Here is a 15,174-nt window from a genome sequence, read left to right on the forward strand (position 1 = left end):
GATGTAACAGTGCTTTTTTAAAATCTTGACTTAAAGAGATGCTGGGAGAACAGGTTTAAAGATGAGTAAGTCAACATCTCGAGAAAAAGAACTAAATAAATCTTCCAGGCTTCCATAGTTTTTCCCTATTTTACATTCAGTTGTTTTTGTTGCAAAATCCATTTGTCATTTGTGAAATATTCTTTATACTTACAAAACTAAAACCTTTGTTGTGTTTTCTAGAAACATGTTTCCTCCTAACCTTGTGGAGGCCTGCACCAAACAGGTAAGTTATACCTTTGTCAACAATAATGTCTCCTTTTTAAAGCCAAACAGGATCTCTATTCAATGTTTGTGTTTTTTCTACATTCACATGTACAAAAAGTATTGTTGGTGCTTTAATATAGGTGCTCTACATTATTATGAATGTTCCAATTTGGCTGATTAATTTAGCTCAAAGAAAATAAACAGGACTAAAAGTAATGATGGAAATGTCACTACTTTTTAATGACCACAGTAAAACAGGACTAAACTGTTTTTGAGTTTTCGTCAATTAAAACTGGACTAAAACTAGAATCTAGAATGACATAAATATGACTAAAAGTAACAGGCATTTTAAACTAAAGAATAAGACTAAATTTTAAAAAGTTGCCAAAATGAACACTCCTTAAGATACTTTTCAACTCCAAAAGGAGGTACGTGTTAGCTAGGAGGCAGGCACCAATGCTATTCATCGATTCATGCTTTGATATTAATAAATCATATCTGGGCAGGGCCTGTTCACTGGGCTGTTCAGGGGCTTGATAATGTCCGTGGGTAGGCCTACCACTCCCCCCTGTAACTCTGTTTCGAAGAGCAAAGAGGGCACTCGAAATCAATGATATGTAATAAAATAAAAAGAAATGGGACTGAGCCAGAGTTCCCCCTGACAAGTCATGGATTCATGTTTTTCACATATTTACAGTGCTGAAATAAATATTTGCCCCCTTCCTAATTTCTTTTTTTTTTTTTTTGTATTTGTAACATTTAAATGTTTCAGATCGTCACACATCTGTTAACATTAGACAAAGATAACCTGAGTACACACAAAAAATGTATTTTTTTTAAATGAAGGTTTCTTATAGCTATTAGAGAAATAAAGCCATCCAAACCTATCTGGCACTGTGTTAAAAATAATTGACCAGTTGAATCAAGAAATCCCTGAAATAGAACCTGTCTGACAAAGTAAAGTAGGCTAATAGATCATAAAAAAGCAACACAACATGGTACCATCTAAAGAAACTCAAAAACAGATGAGAAACAAGGTTGTTTACATCTATCAGTCTGGAAAGGGGTAAAAAATCAATTTCTAAGGCTTTGAGACAACAGTGAAACCATGGTGAGAGCCACTTACCGCAAATGGTGAAAAGAGAACAGGGGTGAACCTTCCTCAGCGTGGCCGGCCTGCCAAAATTATTTTAAGAGTGGATCAATGACTCATCTAAGAGGTCACAAAAGAACCCAGAACAACATCTAAAGACCTGCAGGCCTCACTTGACTCAGTCAAGGTCAATGTTCATCATTCAACAATAAGAAGGAGACTGGGTAAAAATGGCATCCATGGGAGAGTTCCAAGGCCAAAACCACTGCTGACCAAAGGGAATACAAAGGCTCGTCTCACATTTGCCTAAAAACATCTTGATGATCCCAAAAACATTTGGGAAAATATTCTGTGGACTGATGAGACAAAAGTGGAACTTTTTGGAAAGTGTGAGTCCCTTTACATCTGGCGTGAAACTAACAGCATTTCATCAAAAGAACATCATGCCAACAGTAAAACATGGTGGCAGCAGTTTGATGTTTAGGGCTGCTTTGCTGCTTCAGGACCTGAACTCCTATAATTGATGGAACCATGAATTCTGCTCTCTACCAGAAAATCCTGAAGGAGAGTGTCCAGCCAGCAGTCTGTCACATCAAGCTTAAGCACACTTGGCTTGTGCAGCAAGCCAATGATCCAAAACACAGCAGCAAGTCTACCTCTGAAGGGCTTAAAAACGAACAAACAAAGATTTTGGAGTGGCGTCATCAAAGTCTGGACTCAAATCTGATTGAATGCTGTGGCAAGAACGTAAACAGGCTGTTCATGCTTGAAATCCCTCCAATATGGCTGAATTAAAAGAATTCTGTAAAGAAGAGTAGGCCAAAATTCCTCCTTAGCAACGTTGAAGACTCATTGCCAGTTATTGCAAATGCTTGCTTACAGTAGTAAGATGCATTCAAGGAGACCCTTTTGAGAAGGTTCACCACTGCTGTAAATTGTCTCTCTTTGTGGATAATGGCTCTCACCGTGGTTTGCTGGAGTCCCAATGCCTTAGAAATTGATTTGTAACCCTTTCCAGACTGATAGATGTCAATAGCTTTGTTTCTCATCTGTTCTTGAATTTCTTCAGAAACCATCATGATTTGTTGCTTTTTGAGATCTGTTAGCCTACTTCACTTTGTCAGAAAGGTTCTAATTTAGTAATTTTTTTAGTTCAAAAGATCTGGCAGTAGTCAGGCCTGGGTGTGGCTTGTGAAAATGAACTTAACTTTCCAATAAATGTAATTAATCACAGTTAATTCATGATTTAACAGGGAGGGAATTACTTCACATAGGGCCTGATAGGTTTGGCCTTTTTCCCCTTAGCAAATGAACTCATAGTTAGAAAAATACATATTATTTTTACTTAGGTTATCTTTGTCTAACCTTAAAATTTGTTTGTTGACTGTAAATATTTAAGTCTGGAAAAAAAATCAGGAAGGGGGCAAATACTTTTTCCACAGCACTGCACATCAGGAAGAGAGTGAAAGAGAGTTTTATAATTCTCATTTTAGACAATGAAGTAGTTTCATTTGGGACCCTAGTTTAGTATTTACAAACCCCATTGTCCCAGGCATTAATCACTATCCAACCCTTTTTTAAAATCCAGTTCAAGACGCAGTATGCCAAGAGAGTAGTCCATGTTACTATGACAGTGAATGACACAATATTCGCTGTCAATGGTAGCAATGAGATAACCCGGGAGGAGATGATCCCGGTGCCAGGGTCAGTGAATGGAGTCAACGCTCTGGGCCTGGTGGTGTTCTCCATGTGCTTCGGTCTGATCATCGGCAGCATGAGGGAGCAGGGACAGCCCCTCAGAGACTTCTTCGACTGTCTAAACGAGGCCATCATGAGGCTGGTCGCCATCATCATGTGGTAAGTACCAGCAGGAATGATGTGTTCAGAGGTGTAGGACCTTTAGATAACAATCAAAACAACACACCTCGTTCCACAGGTATGCCCCCATCGGTATCCTGTTCCTGATTGCGGGTAAGATTGTGGAGATGGACGACATTACAGCCATGGGAGGACAGCTGGGAATGTACACTGTGACCGTCATCTGTGGCCTACTTATCCACGCTATCTTGGTCTTGCCAACGTTGTACTTCGTGATCACCAGGAAGAACCCGTTTGTTTTCATCGCTGGACTTCTTCAGGCTCTAGTTACTGCTCTAGGGACATCATCTAGGTATGTGACTGGATTCAAACACTGGTAAAAAGCATTTTAACTAAGAATATTAAAGCAGTTAGTGGCTGCAGAACACGTTATCTTTTATTAGTATTAATTAGTTTTATTTAGTTCGCTAAATGTGAATCTTGGCAGTGAAAACTGAATAAAAAGCTGTTGCTGCATTTGGCTTTCAGTTGTCGAATCTAACACCTACAGTAACTACATATGCCAAAAGTAACTCCTTTAAGAACATTTCTGTTTTATATCATGGTTTATCAGAGGCTTTCTGATAAACTTGTAGCGTGGGCCTAGTTGTCTGTATGTACCAGCCCTGAGAAGTCCAGCTTCAGTTTCTGCAGCATGCCTCATCGCTGTGTCTGACCTCCAAATTCCACATACTCTGCCTGCACAGTGATCCACAGCAATCTGCTTTGCAAAGTGTCTGCAGAGCAAATCGCTCCCCTCCATGTCAGTCTTTGCAGTTCCACTGTATGTACTTTCCGTTACACTCAAGATACGCACCTGGGGTCTCCTTGAAAATAAATAAATAAACAAACTTTGCGTGTATACAAAACAGGGTCTGAAGCTGGCGTACGCCACTTCCCATGCAAAGTATGTAAGCAAACTGATACATGTGTACGAACGTTTCAAGGAAGAGAAAATTGGCAACACGTACGGTGAAGTGGTGAATTGAAGCCAGATTGTGTATAAATGCATTTAAAAGTTAATTTCACTAAGTTTCTTGCCGAATGTTGGGAGAAGGGCAGAAACATCCCCACAAAGAAAAGAACTCAATGCTGTTCTTCGGTTTTCTTTTAATGAAGAAATGTCGTCAAGTTCTGACAAAACTGACGCTATTGCAGCATCCATGCTAATCTCTTCCACCATAATTGCACTGGCCTCTTGTTGCTGCTTGCTTACGTCACGAGTCCGCCGCGCCCAGGAGTACTGCCTCTTTCTCCTGATTGGTCCTGCCAATTTCTGACAGGGCCCAATCTGTTCAGAAGGGAGCTTTGCAGGATGGATTCGCCAGTGAGAAACACAGAAACAGGCGAATCCATCTGCTTTGCATGGTTAGGTAATATTACCAATATTAGGAAAAACTTTATAACAACTACACTCCATTAAACATTTGTAAGCATTGGCAAAGTGTTAGTCAAGCACAAGTCAATAGCAAATTTATCATTTATGGAGCATTAATGACTATTTTTTAATGTGATTTAAGTATAAATGCTTTATGATGTATTCATAAAACAAAAGGGCAAGAGTAGGGATTAGGGCTATAAATGCATCAATAAAGCATTTACAGCTCATGTTAATTGGCATGTATTAATTTATAATGCTTTATAGATGATGAGTTAAGTATTTACTAATGCTTTTCTTGCTGATGCTTTAAGTGTTGCTTTTTCAGGTCATATAAATGTGTTCAGACTAATTTCAAATTGTTTCATCAGCAGCTAAAAGCCTCTCTCAAGAGTTTTAAGACTCTTGTGCAAGACATTGGAAATACAGCAGAGTAGGATTAAATACTCAAACATAGAAACCAGACCAGAGCCTGGCTGTTCAGAAGTTATCCAAGAGGATTAAAGCTGTCGGATTAAATAATGACATCCAGTTGTTAAAAGGAAACCAAAAAGGATTAAATATACATACGTAAGATGAGATAATCCTATTTTACACCTAGATAAAACATCCAGCATGTGCAGTTTAAAACTTTTGGATTAGGAAACCTTGATCCAAAAAATCAGGGATTCAGGCTGGATTACGGGGAAAATGTTTCAAAACTATCAAATCATCCAAACAAGACAAGATTTCAAGGTTTGATAGTTTAAGACACTTTTAAAGTGCATTATGATGCTGTTTTGCTTTTGTGACAGTGTAGGACAGGTTCACTTTAGGGTTTTTAAAAAATAAGGTTTTGACCCTCAAAAATATTTCACCAAACTGCAGCAGTGCATAAAGTTATAGCAGCTGTGAGGAGTTTCCAGCTTAGGTGGATTTTGGCGCCCCCTGTGGGCGAGGAATGCAGCGTGCAGTATCCTTTAAGCACTGGTAGTCTGAATTGATAATCCACACAAGTCTGCACGTGGATCATGGTAACCCTACCTAGTTTGTCTTTGATTAACAGAGATAGATGTGATTATATGGTCCTTGTTAAATAAAGTGCATAGCTAAACCTGTCATAACTTCATTCTAATTAAAGCTTTTCTTTAGTTTTTAAAGGGGCGCCATACTACAGGCAAAGAAATTCACACCAACTGAAAGAACCTCACTTCTGCTCTAAATTAGATATTTATTGTTTGTCATTCATGCTTCTTGGGTTTTTTTATAAGGACAAAATCCTTATTTCTCACAGCATCTCACAACATCTGGAGGTTTTAAACAAAACAATGAAAACCAGGATTTTATTACTTGTTCCTTACCCATGCCTGTAACTGAGGGGGTTTGAAGTCTTCAGAAGACAATTTGAATCAGCTTGCCAACACAAAAGAATTACATAGTCACAGATTTAACAAATAAGGGATGGCAAGTAACAAAATACATTTACTTACATTACTGTTCGTTAGTAGTTTTTATGTATTTGTACTTTATAAAGACAAATTTTACAACCCTGAACTCACAAAAGATGGGATGCTGTGTAAAATGTAAAGAAAACAGAATGCAATAATGTGCAAATCTCATAAACCTATATTCTAATCAGAACAGAACATAAACAACAACAGGCTGGAAAAGTAAGTGGTCCTTATAAAAACAGCTGAAGGAGTGTTTTGCAACTAGTTAGGTTAACTAGCAAAAGCTCAGTAACATGAGTGGGTATAAAATAAATATTTAATGAGACAGTTTCTCTGTAAAGATGGGTAGAGAATTGAAAAATTATGTCATAGCAATGTGAAACAATTTCAGAAAAATGTTCCTCGACATAAAAATGCAAGACTTTAGATATCCTACCATCTACAGCACATAACATCGTTAAAACATTCAGAGAATGTGGAGGAATCTCTGCACAGGGGACAAGGCCAGTGGTCCATATTGTATGCCCATGTCTTTTGGTCCTTAGGTGCATTAAAACCAGGCCTGAATCTGTACTGGAAATCCATGCATGGGCTCAGGAACACTTACAGTAATCATTGTCTGCCAACAAAGAATGCTGTGCCATCGACAAATGCGAGTTAAAGCAAAGAGGAAGCCACATGTGAACATGATCCAGAAACGCTGCTGTCTTCTCTGTGCCCAAGCTCATTTAAAATGGACTGAGACAGAATGGAAAACTGTTCTGTGGTCATTTGTATCAATAATTCATGTTCTTTTTGGAAACCACAGACTGAGGAGGAGAGGGACCATCCAGCTTGTTATCAGTGCACAGTTTAAAAACCCGCATCTCTGATAATATGGGGTTGCATTAGTGACTATGGCGTGGGCGGCTTACACATCCATCCAGACAACGTCTCTTTCAGGGAAGGCCTTGACTGCTAAACCACATACTGCGTCTGTCACAACAGCATGGCTTCACAGTAGAGTAGGACGGGTGCTGAACTGGCCTGCCTGCAGTCCAGACCTCTCACCAACAGAAAACATTTTGAGCATCAAAAAAACAAAATATCCAGCAAAGAAGACCCAAGACTGTTGATGAGCTAGAATCCTACGTCAGACAAGAATGGGACAACATTCCTCTCCAGCAGCTGGTCTCCTAACTTCTCAAACGTTTACAGACTGTTGTTAAAATAATAGGGGATGCTACACAATGATAAGCATTGCTCTGTCCCTACTTTTTTGAGATTTATTGCTGCTATCAACTTCAAGATGAGCTAATGTTTTTATTAAATGGTAAAATGTTAATAAAAAAAAAAAAAACTCTCCCATACTGTGTTCCACTTACAGTGTAATCAGGTCAAATCATTATCTAGACATTGAAAGATTTAAAAGACAAGGCATTTGTTGCATTCAAGTCAAAGTTTGCTCACAGTAAATGTTTCAGACTTTGGTATGCAGTCAGACTCCTTGAATCTGCAGATGATCAGTGCTGATAAGAAGGATTTATAGCTTAAAGGAAATAACAGGTCAGTGTTAAAGCAGCCAGAACAGCTCTAAAGTTTAACTTCTATTCTTCATATTATTTCCCCTGAATGTTCTTCCCTTTTCCTCTCAGTTCTGCCACATTGCCCATCACCTTTAAATGCCTGGAGGAAAACAACAAGGTGGACAAACGCGTGACCCGATTCGTGCTCCCTGTCGGCGCCACCATAAACATGGATGGCACTGCTCTGTACGAGGCCCTGGCAGCCATCTTTATCGCTCAGGTCAATGACTATGACCTTAACTTTGGACAGATTCTCACCATCAGGTATGCCTTTCACTTTACACTTGATTTTCACCATGATCACTAATTCAGTAAGAAGTAGTTGAGTGTAGTGTTAACTGGACTCAAGGGGATTTAATTCAGTAGAGCTTGCCTCCTCTGGGAACATATTTCCAAGAAGCCAACATTTGTCTTTCATTATAGAAAAAATGCAGCCTAACCAAACTGAAGCATATCCAAACCTTTTAAACCACATGTTACAGCTTCATGATTCACTGACTAACCACCACAAGTCATGGCATTTAATTAGGGATAATATTTCAGCCAAGGGAATGAATTTATGACCCTCTTTTCTGAGCTGTTACCAAGAAATGATTGAGAGGTCAATCCAGGGACACGTCTGATACAGCTGCACTCAGATGTTTGATTTCTCAACTTTCCCTCATCTGCTTTTTTTTGGCGCTTTTTCCCATCAGTATCACAGCAACAGCAGCCAGTATTGGAGCAGCTGGGATCCCTCAGGCTGGACTGGTTACCATGGTCATTGTGCTCACGTCCGTAGGCCTACCTACTGATGACATCACCCTCATCATTGCTGTTGATTGGTTCCTGTAAGTATGGCAAAGAAATTTGAAGCTGAAAATGCTGCCTTTAAGGGAGGAAACTGAGCTGAGTCCAGTGTGAATCCATCATGTTTGACTGAGGTGGATTTTAAAGGGTTAATATGGATCAAATCGCAGCCTCCAAAGAGGTTCCCCTCACATTCCACATCCCTCCATCCATCTGGTTTTTATTCAGTGGCTGTCCAATCCCCGTACAAAGCTCTGCTTCCTCCTTCTGGCTTTGTTTCTTGTGGGCTGAAGATATCCTGGAGCGATAAAAACCATGCCCCCACTTCTCCAACAGTTTTTATGTTCACGTATTTTCCATGTAATTTTTCTGGTTGTCTCTTCTTTTGCTTTTATTTTTATAATTTCTACTTTTTATCTTCTCTCGTCATGTTTCATCTTGTTTCCATCTTTGTCTTTTTTTCTTGTGTTACTTCCTGTTGTTTTCTCTTCCAGAGTCTTGTTCTCCTTCTGTTACTTCTTGCATTTACATTTTTGTTGTGTAATTGTTTTCATCCCGTCTCATCTTCTGATGTCCAACTTCTTTCTTTATTTTGTCTTTTGCCGTCTTTCTATGTCTTGACTTTTTGTCTTAGCTTTTTCTTGATTTCACCTGTGTTCTGATACCTTGAGTTGTATTTTTTAACTGTTTTTTTTTTATCCGTGACATATTTCATCTTGTTTCATCTCAGTTATCAATTGTTGTTTCTTAATTTTTCATGTTTCATTTGTGTTGTACTGTTATCCAATCTTGTGTCATTTTCCCCTTACCAGTTAAAATTTTTTTTGTAACATCTTGCTCTCATTTTGTTGTTCATCCTGGTCTTGGTTTTACTGGTCCTGTTTCAAATTATTTATAATTTTTTTCCCCAAATAGTCATTTTTTTGTTTTTGTCTCACTAAATTTCTTTTGTTTCATCTTGTTTTGCCTTGTTATTGTTGTTTTTCATTCTGTTTTATTCTTGTTTTCAGGTTTCTTTCATTTTATCTTTCCTTTACTCTATTCAATCAACCATTTTATTAGTATAGTACCAATTTAAAACAGTTATCTCAAGATACTTTACAAAAATGGCAGGACAAGGCTGTACTCTTTGTTATTTTTTTTTTTTTACAGAGACCCATTATAAATCCATCAAGAGCTCATTACTTAGAAATATTTACCAAAGTTACAGCGGCGATGAAAAACTTCCTTTTAAGGGGCAAAAATCTGGACTACACATGTTGAAAAGTCACTTGCTGAAGCTTTAGTGGGGATTGAAAAGATAAAAGCAGAAAAGAAAAGGTGAGTTAGAAAAAATAGAAATAAATTAAAAAATAAAAAAAGAATAAATGAAAGATGAAAATAAATGAATATATAAATCAATAAATAATAAATATATAAGACAAATAAATAATATAAATTCATAACAACACAGTAATATGAAAAGTATGTAATGATGTAAAAAAGTATACTTTTTATTATTGTTTTTAATTTATTCATTCATTTTATGTATTTTTTATTGTTTATTGGTTTTATTATTTTATAATAACATAAAAATAACAAAAATAAAGAATATAAAATAATGTAAAATTTAAAAAAAATGAAATAAATTAATAAAATACTCAAAAATGAAATACATTTGTAAAATAAAAATAAATGAGTAAAATGAATGAATAAGATAAATAAATGAACAAACAATTAAATGCCACAGCACAATAAGTGAGCTGCTGTGACCAAAAAGGGGTTCAAACACCACACCACAGCCACCAACAGTCTGTCTTCTCATATTAAAAAAATATCGTTTTAGAATTCTTTTACCACCATGATTTAAGCAGATCCATTAATCCATTAATACTTTAAATGAAAATCTTGAAATTCAATCTGTAATTTGGAAAGTTAAACCTACATTTTGATATATTCATCAATTATAATACTGCAATGCTTTTTTCTGTTATTGTATAAAATATAGCCTAGCAGTCATATATTTATGTTTAAACTGCTTTAGCAATACTCACAAGTTTTCCATGCCAATAAAGTGCATTAAATTGAACCTGAATTGATTGAGAAGAGTGAGATGCTGAGCAAGAGGAGAGGGAGATGGAGAGAGAGAGGAGAGGGAGATGTAGAGAGAGGAGAGGGAGATGTAGAGAGAGAGGAGAGGGAGATGTAGAGAGAGGAGAGGGAGATGTGGAGAGAGAGGAGAGGGAGATGTACAAAGAGGAGAGGGAGATGTACAGAGAGAGGAGAAAGAGATGTAGAGAGAGGAGAGAGAGATGCAGAGAGAGAGGAGAGGGAGATGTAGAGAGAGAGGAGAGGGAGATGTAAAGAGAGGAGAGGGAGATACAGAGAGAGGAGAGGGAGATGTAGAGAGAGAGGAGAGGGAGATGTAGAGAGAGGAGAGGGAGATGCAGAGAGAGAGGAGAGGGAGATATAGAGAGAGAGGAGAGGGAGATGTAGAGAGAGGAGAGGGAGATGTAGAGAGAGAGATAATAAGAAATATCAACTTGTCTTTTCTGTCTTTAATCATGTCTTTTGTTTTTGTTGTCTATTCTTGACTTTTTTTATTTGTCTTATTTCTTTTTTTTTAATCTTTCATCTTGGTCTTTATCTTCTCTTTGTAATCTTATTCTTATTTCGGTTTAGTTTTTACTTGTTGCCATTTTTCATCTTGTTTTATCTTGTCTTTTCTTGCACTGATTCACTTTTCTTTTCATTTCTTGTTTTCTGGCTCTTGTATCTTTAGTTTTGTCATGGTTTATCTCATTTTGTCTTTGTTGTCCATTCTTGAATCATTTATCCTTATTTTTCTCCAAATGTTCTGTGCTCCATCTTGTTTTATCTTGCGTTCTGCTCTGCTGGTCATTCTCGTCTCATTTTATGGGTCCTAATTTTTGATCTTGTTTGATCTCATCTCTGGTTTTCCAGTAATGTTTGGTTTTTCCTTGTCCTTTTTTTCAGTTTTCTTTTATCTTGTCTTTTGTTTAGTCTAATCTTGTCTTGTTTTTCTTTCTCTGTTTCAGTTCTGTTTTTTGCCGTGTTTCATTTTGTTTTGTCTTTGTTGTCCTGTTGCTGTTTTGCTTCATCTTGTTTCATCTTGTCTGGTCTTGTATGCTCTCGACTCGTTTATACTCATCCTGCTTCATTTTCTTGTTCTGTCGTGTTGTCCATTCTTGTCTTCTTTAACTTCCCGTCTTCTCTTCTTTTATCTCGTTCTGTCATCTGTTGTCTGGCCTTGTCCCTTCTCACATGTCTTATCTTCTTTTTCTTGACCTATTTCATTTTTTGTCCCTCCTCTCTGGTGTTATCTTGTCCTCACATTTTCTGTTTTCCCCTCAGGGACCGACTGCGCACCACCACCAACGTCCTGGGAGACTCCATCGGTGCTGGTATAGTTGAACACCTTTCCCGCCACGAGCTGCAGAAGAAGGACCCCGAGGCTGGAAACTCAGTGGTGGAAGAGGCAGACAAGAAGCCGTACCAGCTCATCTCCCAGGAGAACGAGTACGAGAATGAGAGGCCCATCGCTAGTGAGACAAAGATGTAAAGCTGCTTTTAGGGAAACCATTGAAACCATTGAACTGCAAATCCAAAATTAAATTGATCTACAGCTAGAAAATATTTCAGCCAAGATGATGTGTGAGGTCTAGTGTGGAGCTTCCTTACACTGCAGACTTGAAATGGTGTGGTATTGAATTGTTTTTTCTAACTGTTTGTGTATTGATACGTCCTGAAAGTACTATTTGCATCTGCCCAATGCGTTCGGCAGCTGTTTACTAATAAGAATGAGTTAGAACTTGGTTTTCTGTGGCCTGCAGGTCATGTCTAATGCCACTCAGAGCTGTGATAACCAGTCTCACCCACTAGAGGCCAGTATTGCTGCTAGTTTTAACACAGTTGCAGATTACAGCCCATACTTGCAGAGGCTTTTCTGCCTTGAGAGATGTTATTTTGTTTGTTTGAGTGGTGTTGCATGAGGAATATGTAAGTGAAACGGTTGCTAACATCTGTGTGGAGAATAATGTGAAATATGTTTGCATAAACACTGGGCTGACTGGGCCAAATTCTTTGGGAGAAAAAGGGCGGTGAATTTACAACTAATGTACAGACATCAGTGGCTTTATTTTCTACGATTTTATGTACAGATTTCAGCCGAATCAAAAGTGTCACATAGCTTTTTCCTCCTGACTGTCCAAATAAGTGCTGCTATCAGGCATACAAAACTGACATCTTAGCAGAAACCTTCCTTTTTTGTCCAAATAGCCCCTTAAGTCAATCATTACAACCATTTTAACTGACCAACCAAAAGCATTCAGCCTTTCTAAGGCTTAACTGTCTATTTGCTCAGCTGAGAATATGAATTTACATTATCAGTGGTCGTATTTCAACCAAAAATACAGCACCAAATATGCTCTAAAAACTACATTAAATCTGTCTTAGATCACAACAACCCATTTCAAATGAATCAGTAGCCTGTACAGTTAAACTTCTGTTTCAACTTGAAATCTACGGAAGCCCAAAGTGGACATGTACAACTTTTTCAACTCTATTTCCCACAATTAACAAGTAATTTCCATGTTTTTTTCTTAAGATCATGGGATTAAAATGCTGTTGTTTCCCATGATAATGAATAATTTTTAGTCTTTTTGCTCAAGATTTTGTGAAATCAGCTCATTATCATGGGAAAAACTGTTTTTTCCTGAGAAAAGATGAGCAGAGGTGGGTCCAGCAATTAAAAAATGTTTCTTCATTGGTTGTCATATAAGCTCAGTTGGCAGAGTGTGTGCCCAGAGGTTAAAGTCAAGGCCATCCAGAGGGGAAGAAAGGGAAACAATCCTGGGGTCCAGATGCATAGAGCTGAGTTTGATGTCAACAAATTAGAACCTTAAGATTACTTCTAATCTGTAAATAATAGACATTTTTATTTACTCCAGTGGAGCTCTGAAAGCACATAACTCCATGGTGAAGAAGAATTTCACAAAGCAAAAAGGCTGATTATTCAATAAGATCTCTGAATCACAGGAAACTGTGTGCGCTTGCTTTAAAAAATAATGTTAAAAGAAACAGATTTCAATCCTAATTTCAATGGTTGATTTTCATACAATCATCCACATTGAAAATCAATAAAAATGGCATAGATTGGTTGAGATCTTGAGAAAACAGTGGTAAATTATTTTTTAATGCAGGAAATGGTGTAAAATAAAATATAGGAATGCATGACCACTTAGGGCTTCCATAGAAACATTAATAAATAATTTTAGAAACAATTCAGAAGGTTATTTTTGTTATTTTTACATGATCTCACTTACATGTGCGTGGAACGAAAACCTCACATGCCAGAGGATTTTTTGAATAAATTAGTACAATCTTAATGAGAGATAGAATTTTTGAATTTTGCTAGACTATAGGTGAGTATTGTCTTCAACTTAGATGTTTTTAGATAATGAATTTAACAATATTTGACTTGATTTAATATGGCTCCATGTTGTAAAGTTAAGTATGCCCATTCGGCTTCCCCATTTTTATTGTAGCTAGCTTGAATTTGTAGCTGATGTTTAGCATTAAAGCTAATACATATGTATAACAAATGTAACATTTACATGTAGAAGTTGCTTTGTATAGAAGATTCATCTGAATATACTGTACTTGTATAGAGAACTGTAGATACACGTGTACCATAATTGTAGATTTGAAATGTAGAGGGTTACTTGAGGATTGCGTATGTAAAGATGATGTTATAAAACCCTGATGATCGAACTAACAATTCCTCTAGTTCCTTTTACAAAATGCAAGACTGGCTGATTTAAGGGACCAAATGTTTTCTTTTAAGGAAACTGAATAGTTCTTTGTTTACAGTTGCTGTCTTTGCTTTTTTTTTTTTTTTTTTTTTTTTCTTTGCAGGACTTCATTGATCTGATTGTTTCATAAATTCCTGAAAGAGCACACACACAACTGGAAATGTTTTGTAGTTTTAATCTTGCACGGACTTTTCTTTTTTCAATAAAAATATGAAATCAGTCTTGGTGTATTCATTATTTTTACATGAACGTGGATGACAAGCTCTAAACTAAGCCATGGAGAAAGGTCAGTGGTTATACTGCATGTCTAAAAATGTTTCATGTTTAAAGCTCTTGTGATAATTTTATCTTTGTGTTGAATTTGACAGCCGATGTGGATGAAGTGGTCCTTTTTACCTCTCTGAAGATCTTCTCCTATACAGATGCAGCATGTGAATTTGACAAAAAAAATCTATTTTTGCATTACTTTAAAAGGAACCCTGCATGATCAGACAAGTTCATCTTGTTTGATAGGTATTTGAATCTCTTGTATGTATAGTAAACTAAAAAACTCTTAAAAATTAAAAATTAAAGTTTATTAATTCACCAGGAGGCTGCCATGTTTTCGTCAGCGCTGGCTCGCTCCTCACTGTTCCAATGCAGTAACCACTGTTTCAGACTGGCAGCCAGTGTTAGGGCCGCATCTCAGAAAAGCTGCACGTCTCACGCAAGGAGAATTTTAAGATTTCAGGTCTCTTCTATTTTTTATTTGAGCAGTTATCTTTCCATCTAGACAGGAAAATGATAAATACTTAGCCAAATTTACCTTTCTGTAGCAAATATTTAAGTACACATAGGTAGAAAATGTTTGAAATCTGTTTCTTCTTACTCCAGATGAAGGCCACGAGCTAAAATGCGTCTGTTTGATAAAGTTGTTCCCCAAACTTCTATTTATGAAGCTGTCCATTTCCACACGGTTCAGGTGAAGATAAACAGAGAACGAAAGCACTTCCGGTTTTTGCTT

The 15,174-nt window shown here is 37.2% G+C and overlaps 1 protein-coding gene across 1 annotated transcript in view; it reads left to right on the top strand.

The window, feature by feature from the left end:
- The window catches only part of slc1a3a (solute carrier family 1 member 3a), a 41,988-nt gene extending 27,638 nt beyond the window's left edge, over positions 1 to 14,350 (top strand). Inside the window, exons 5-10 of the mRNA XM_041787882.1 lie at positions 223 to 265; positions 2,928 to 3,196; positions 3,276 to 3,509; positions 7,639 to 7,833; positions 8,265 to 8,399; positions 11,713 to 14,350. Of these exons, the coding sequence (XP_041643816.1) occupies positions 223 to 265; positions 2,928 to 3,196; positions 3,276 to 3,509; positions 7,639 to 7,833; positions 8,265 to 8,399; positions 11,713 to 11,920 (1,084 nt within the window). The 3' untranslated portion in view covers positions 11,921 to 14,350. The remainder of the gene's footprint in view (positions 1 to 222; positions 266 to 2,927; positions 3,197 to 3,275; positions 3,510 to 7,638; positions 7,834 to 8,264; positions 8,400 to 11,712) is intronic.
- Positions 14,351 to 15,174: the final 824 nt, after the last annotated feature.

The sequence above is a fragment of the Cheilinus undulatus genome, linkage group 5 (genome assembly GCF_018320785.1).
Source record: "Cheilinus undulatus linkage group 5, ASM1832078v1, whole genome shotgun sequence".
NCBI classification, from domain to species: domain Eukaryota; kingdom Metazoa; phylum Chordata; class Actinopteri; order Labriformes; family Labridae; genus Cheilinus; species Cheilinus undulatus.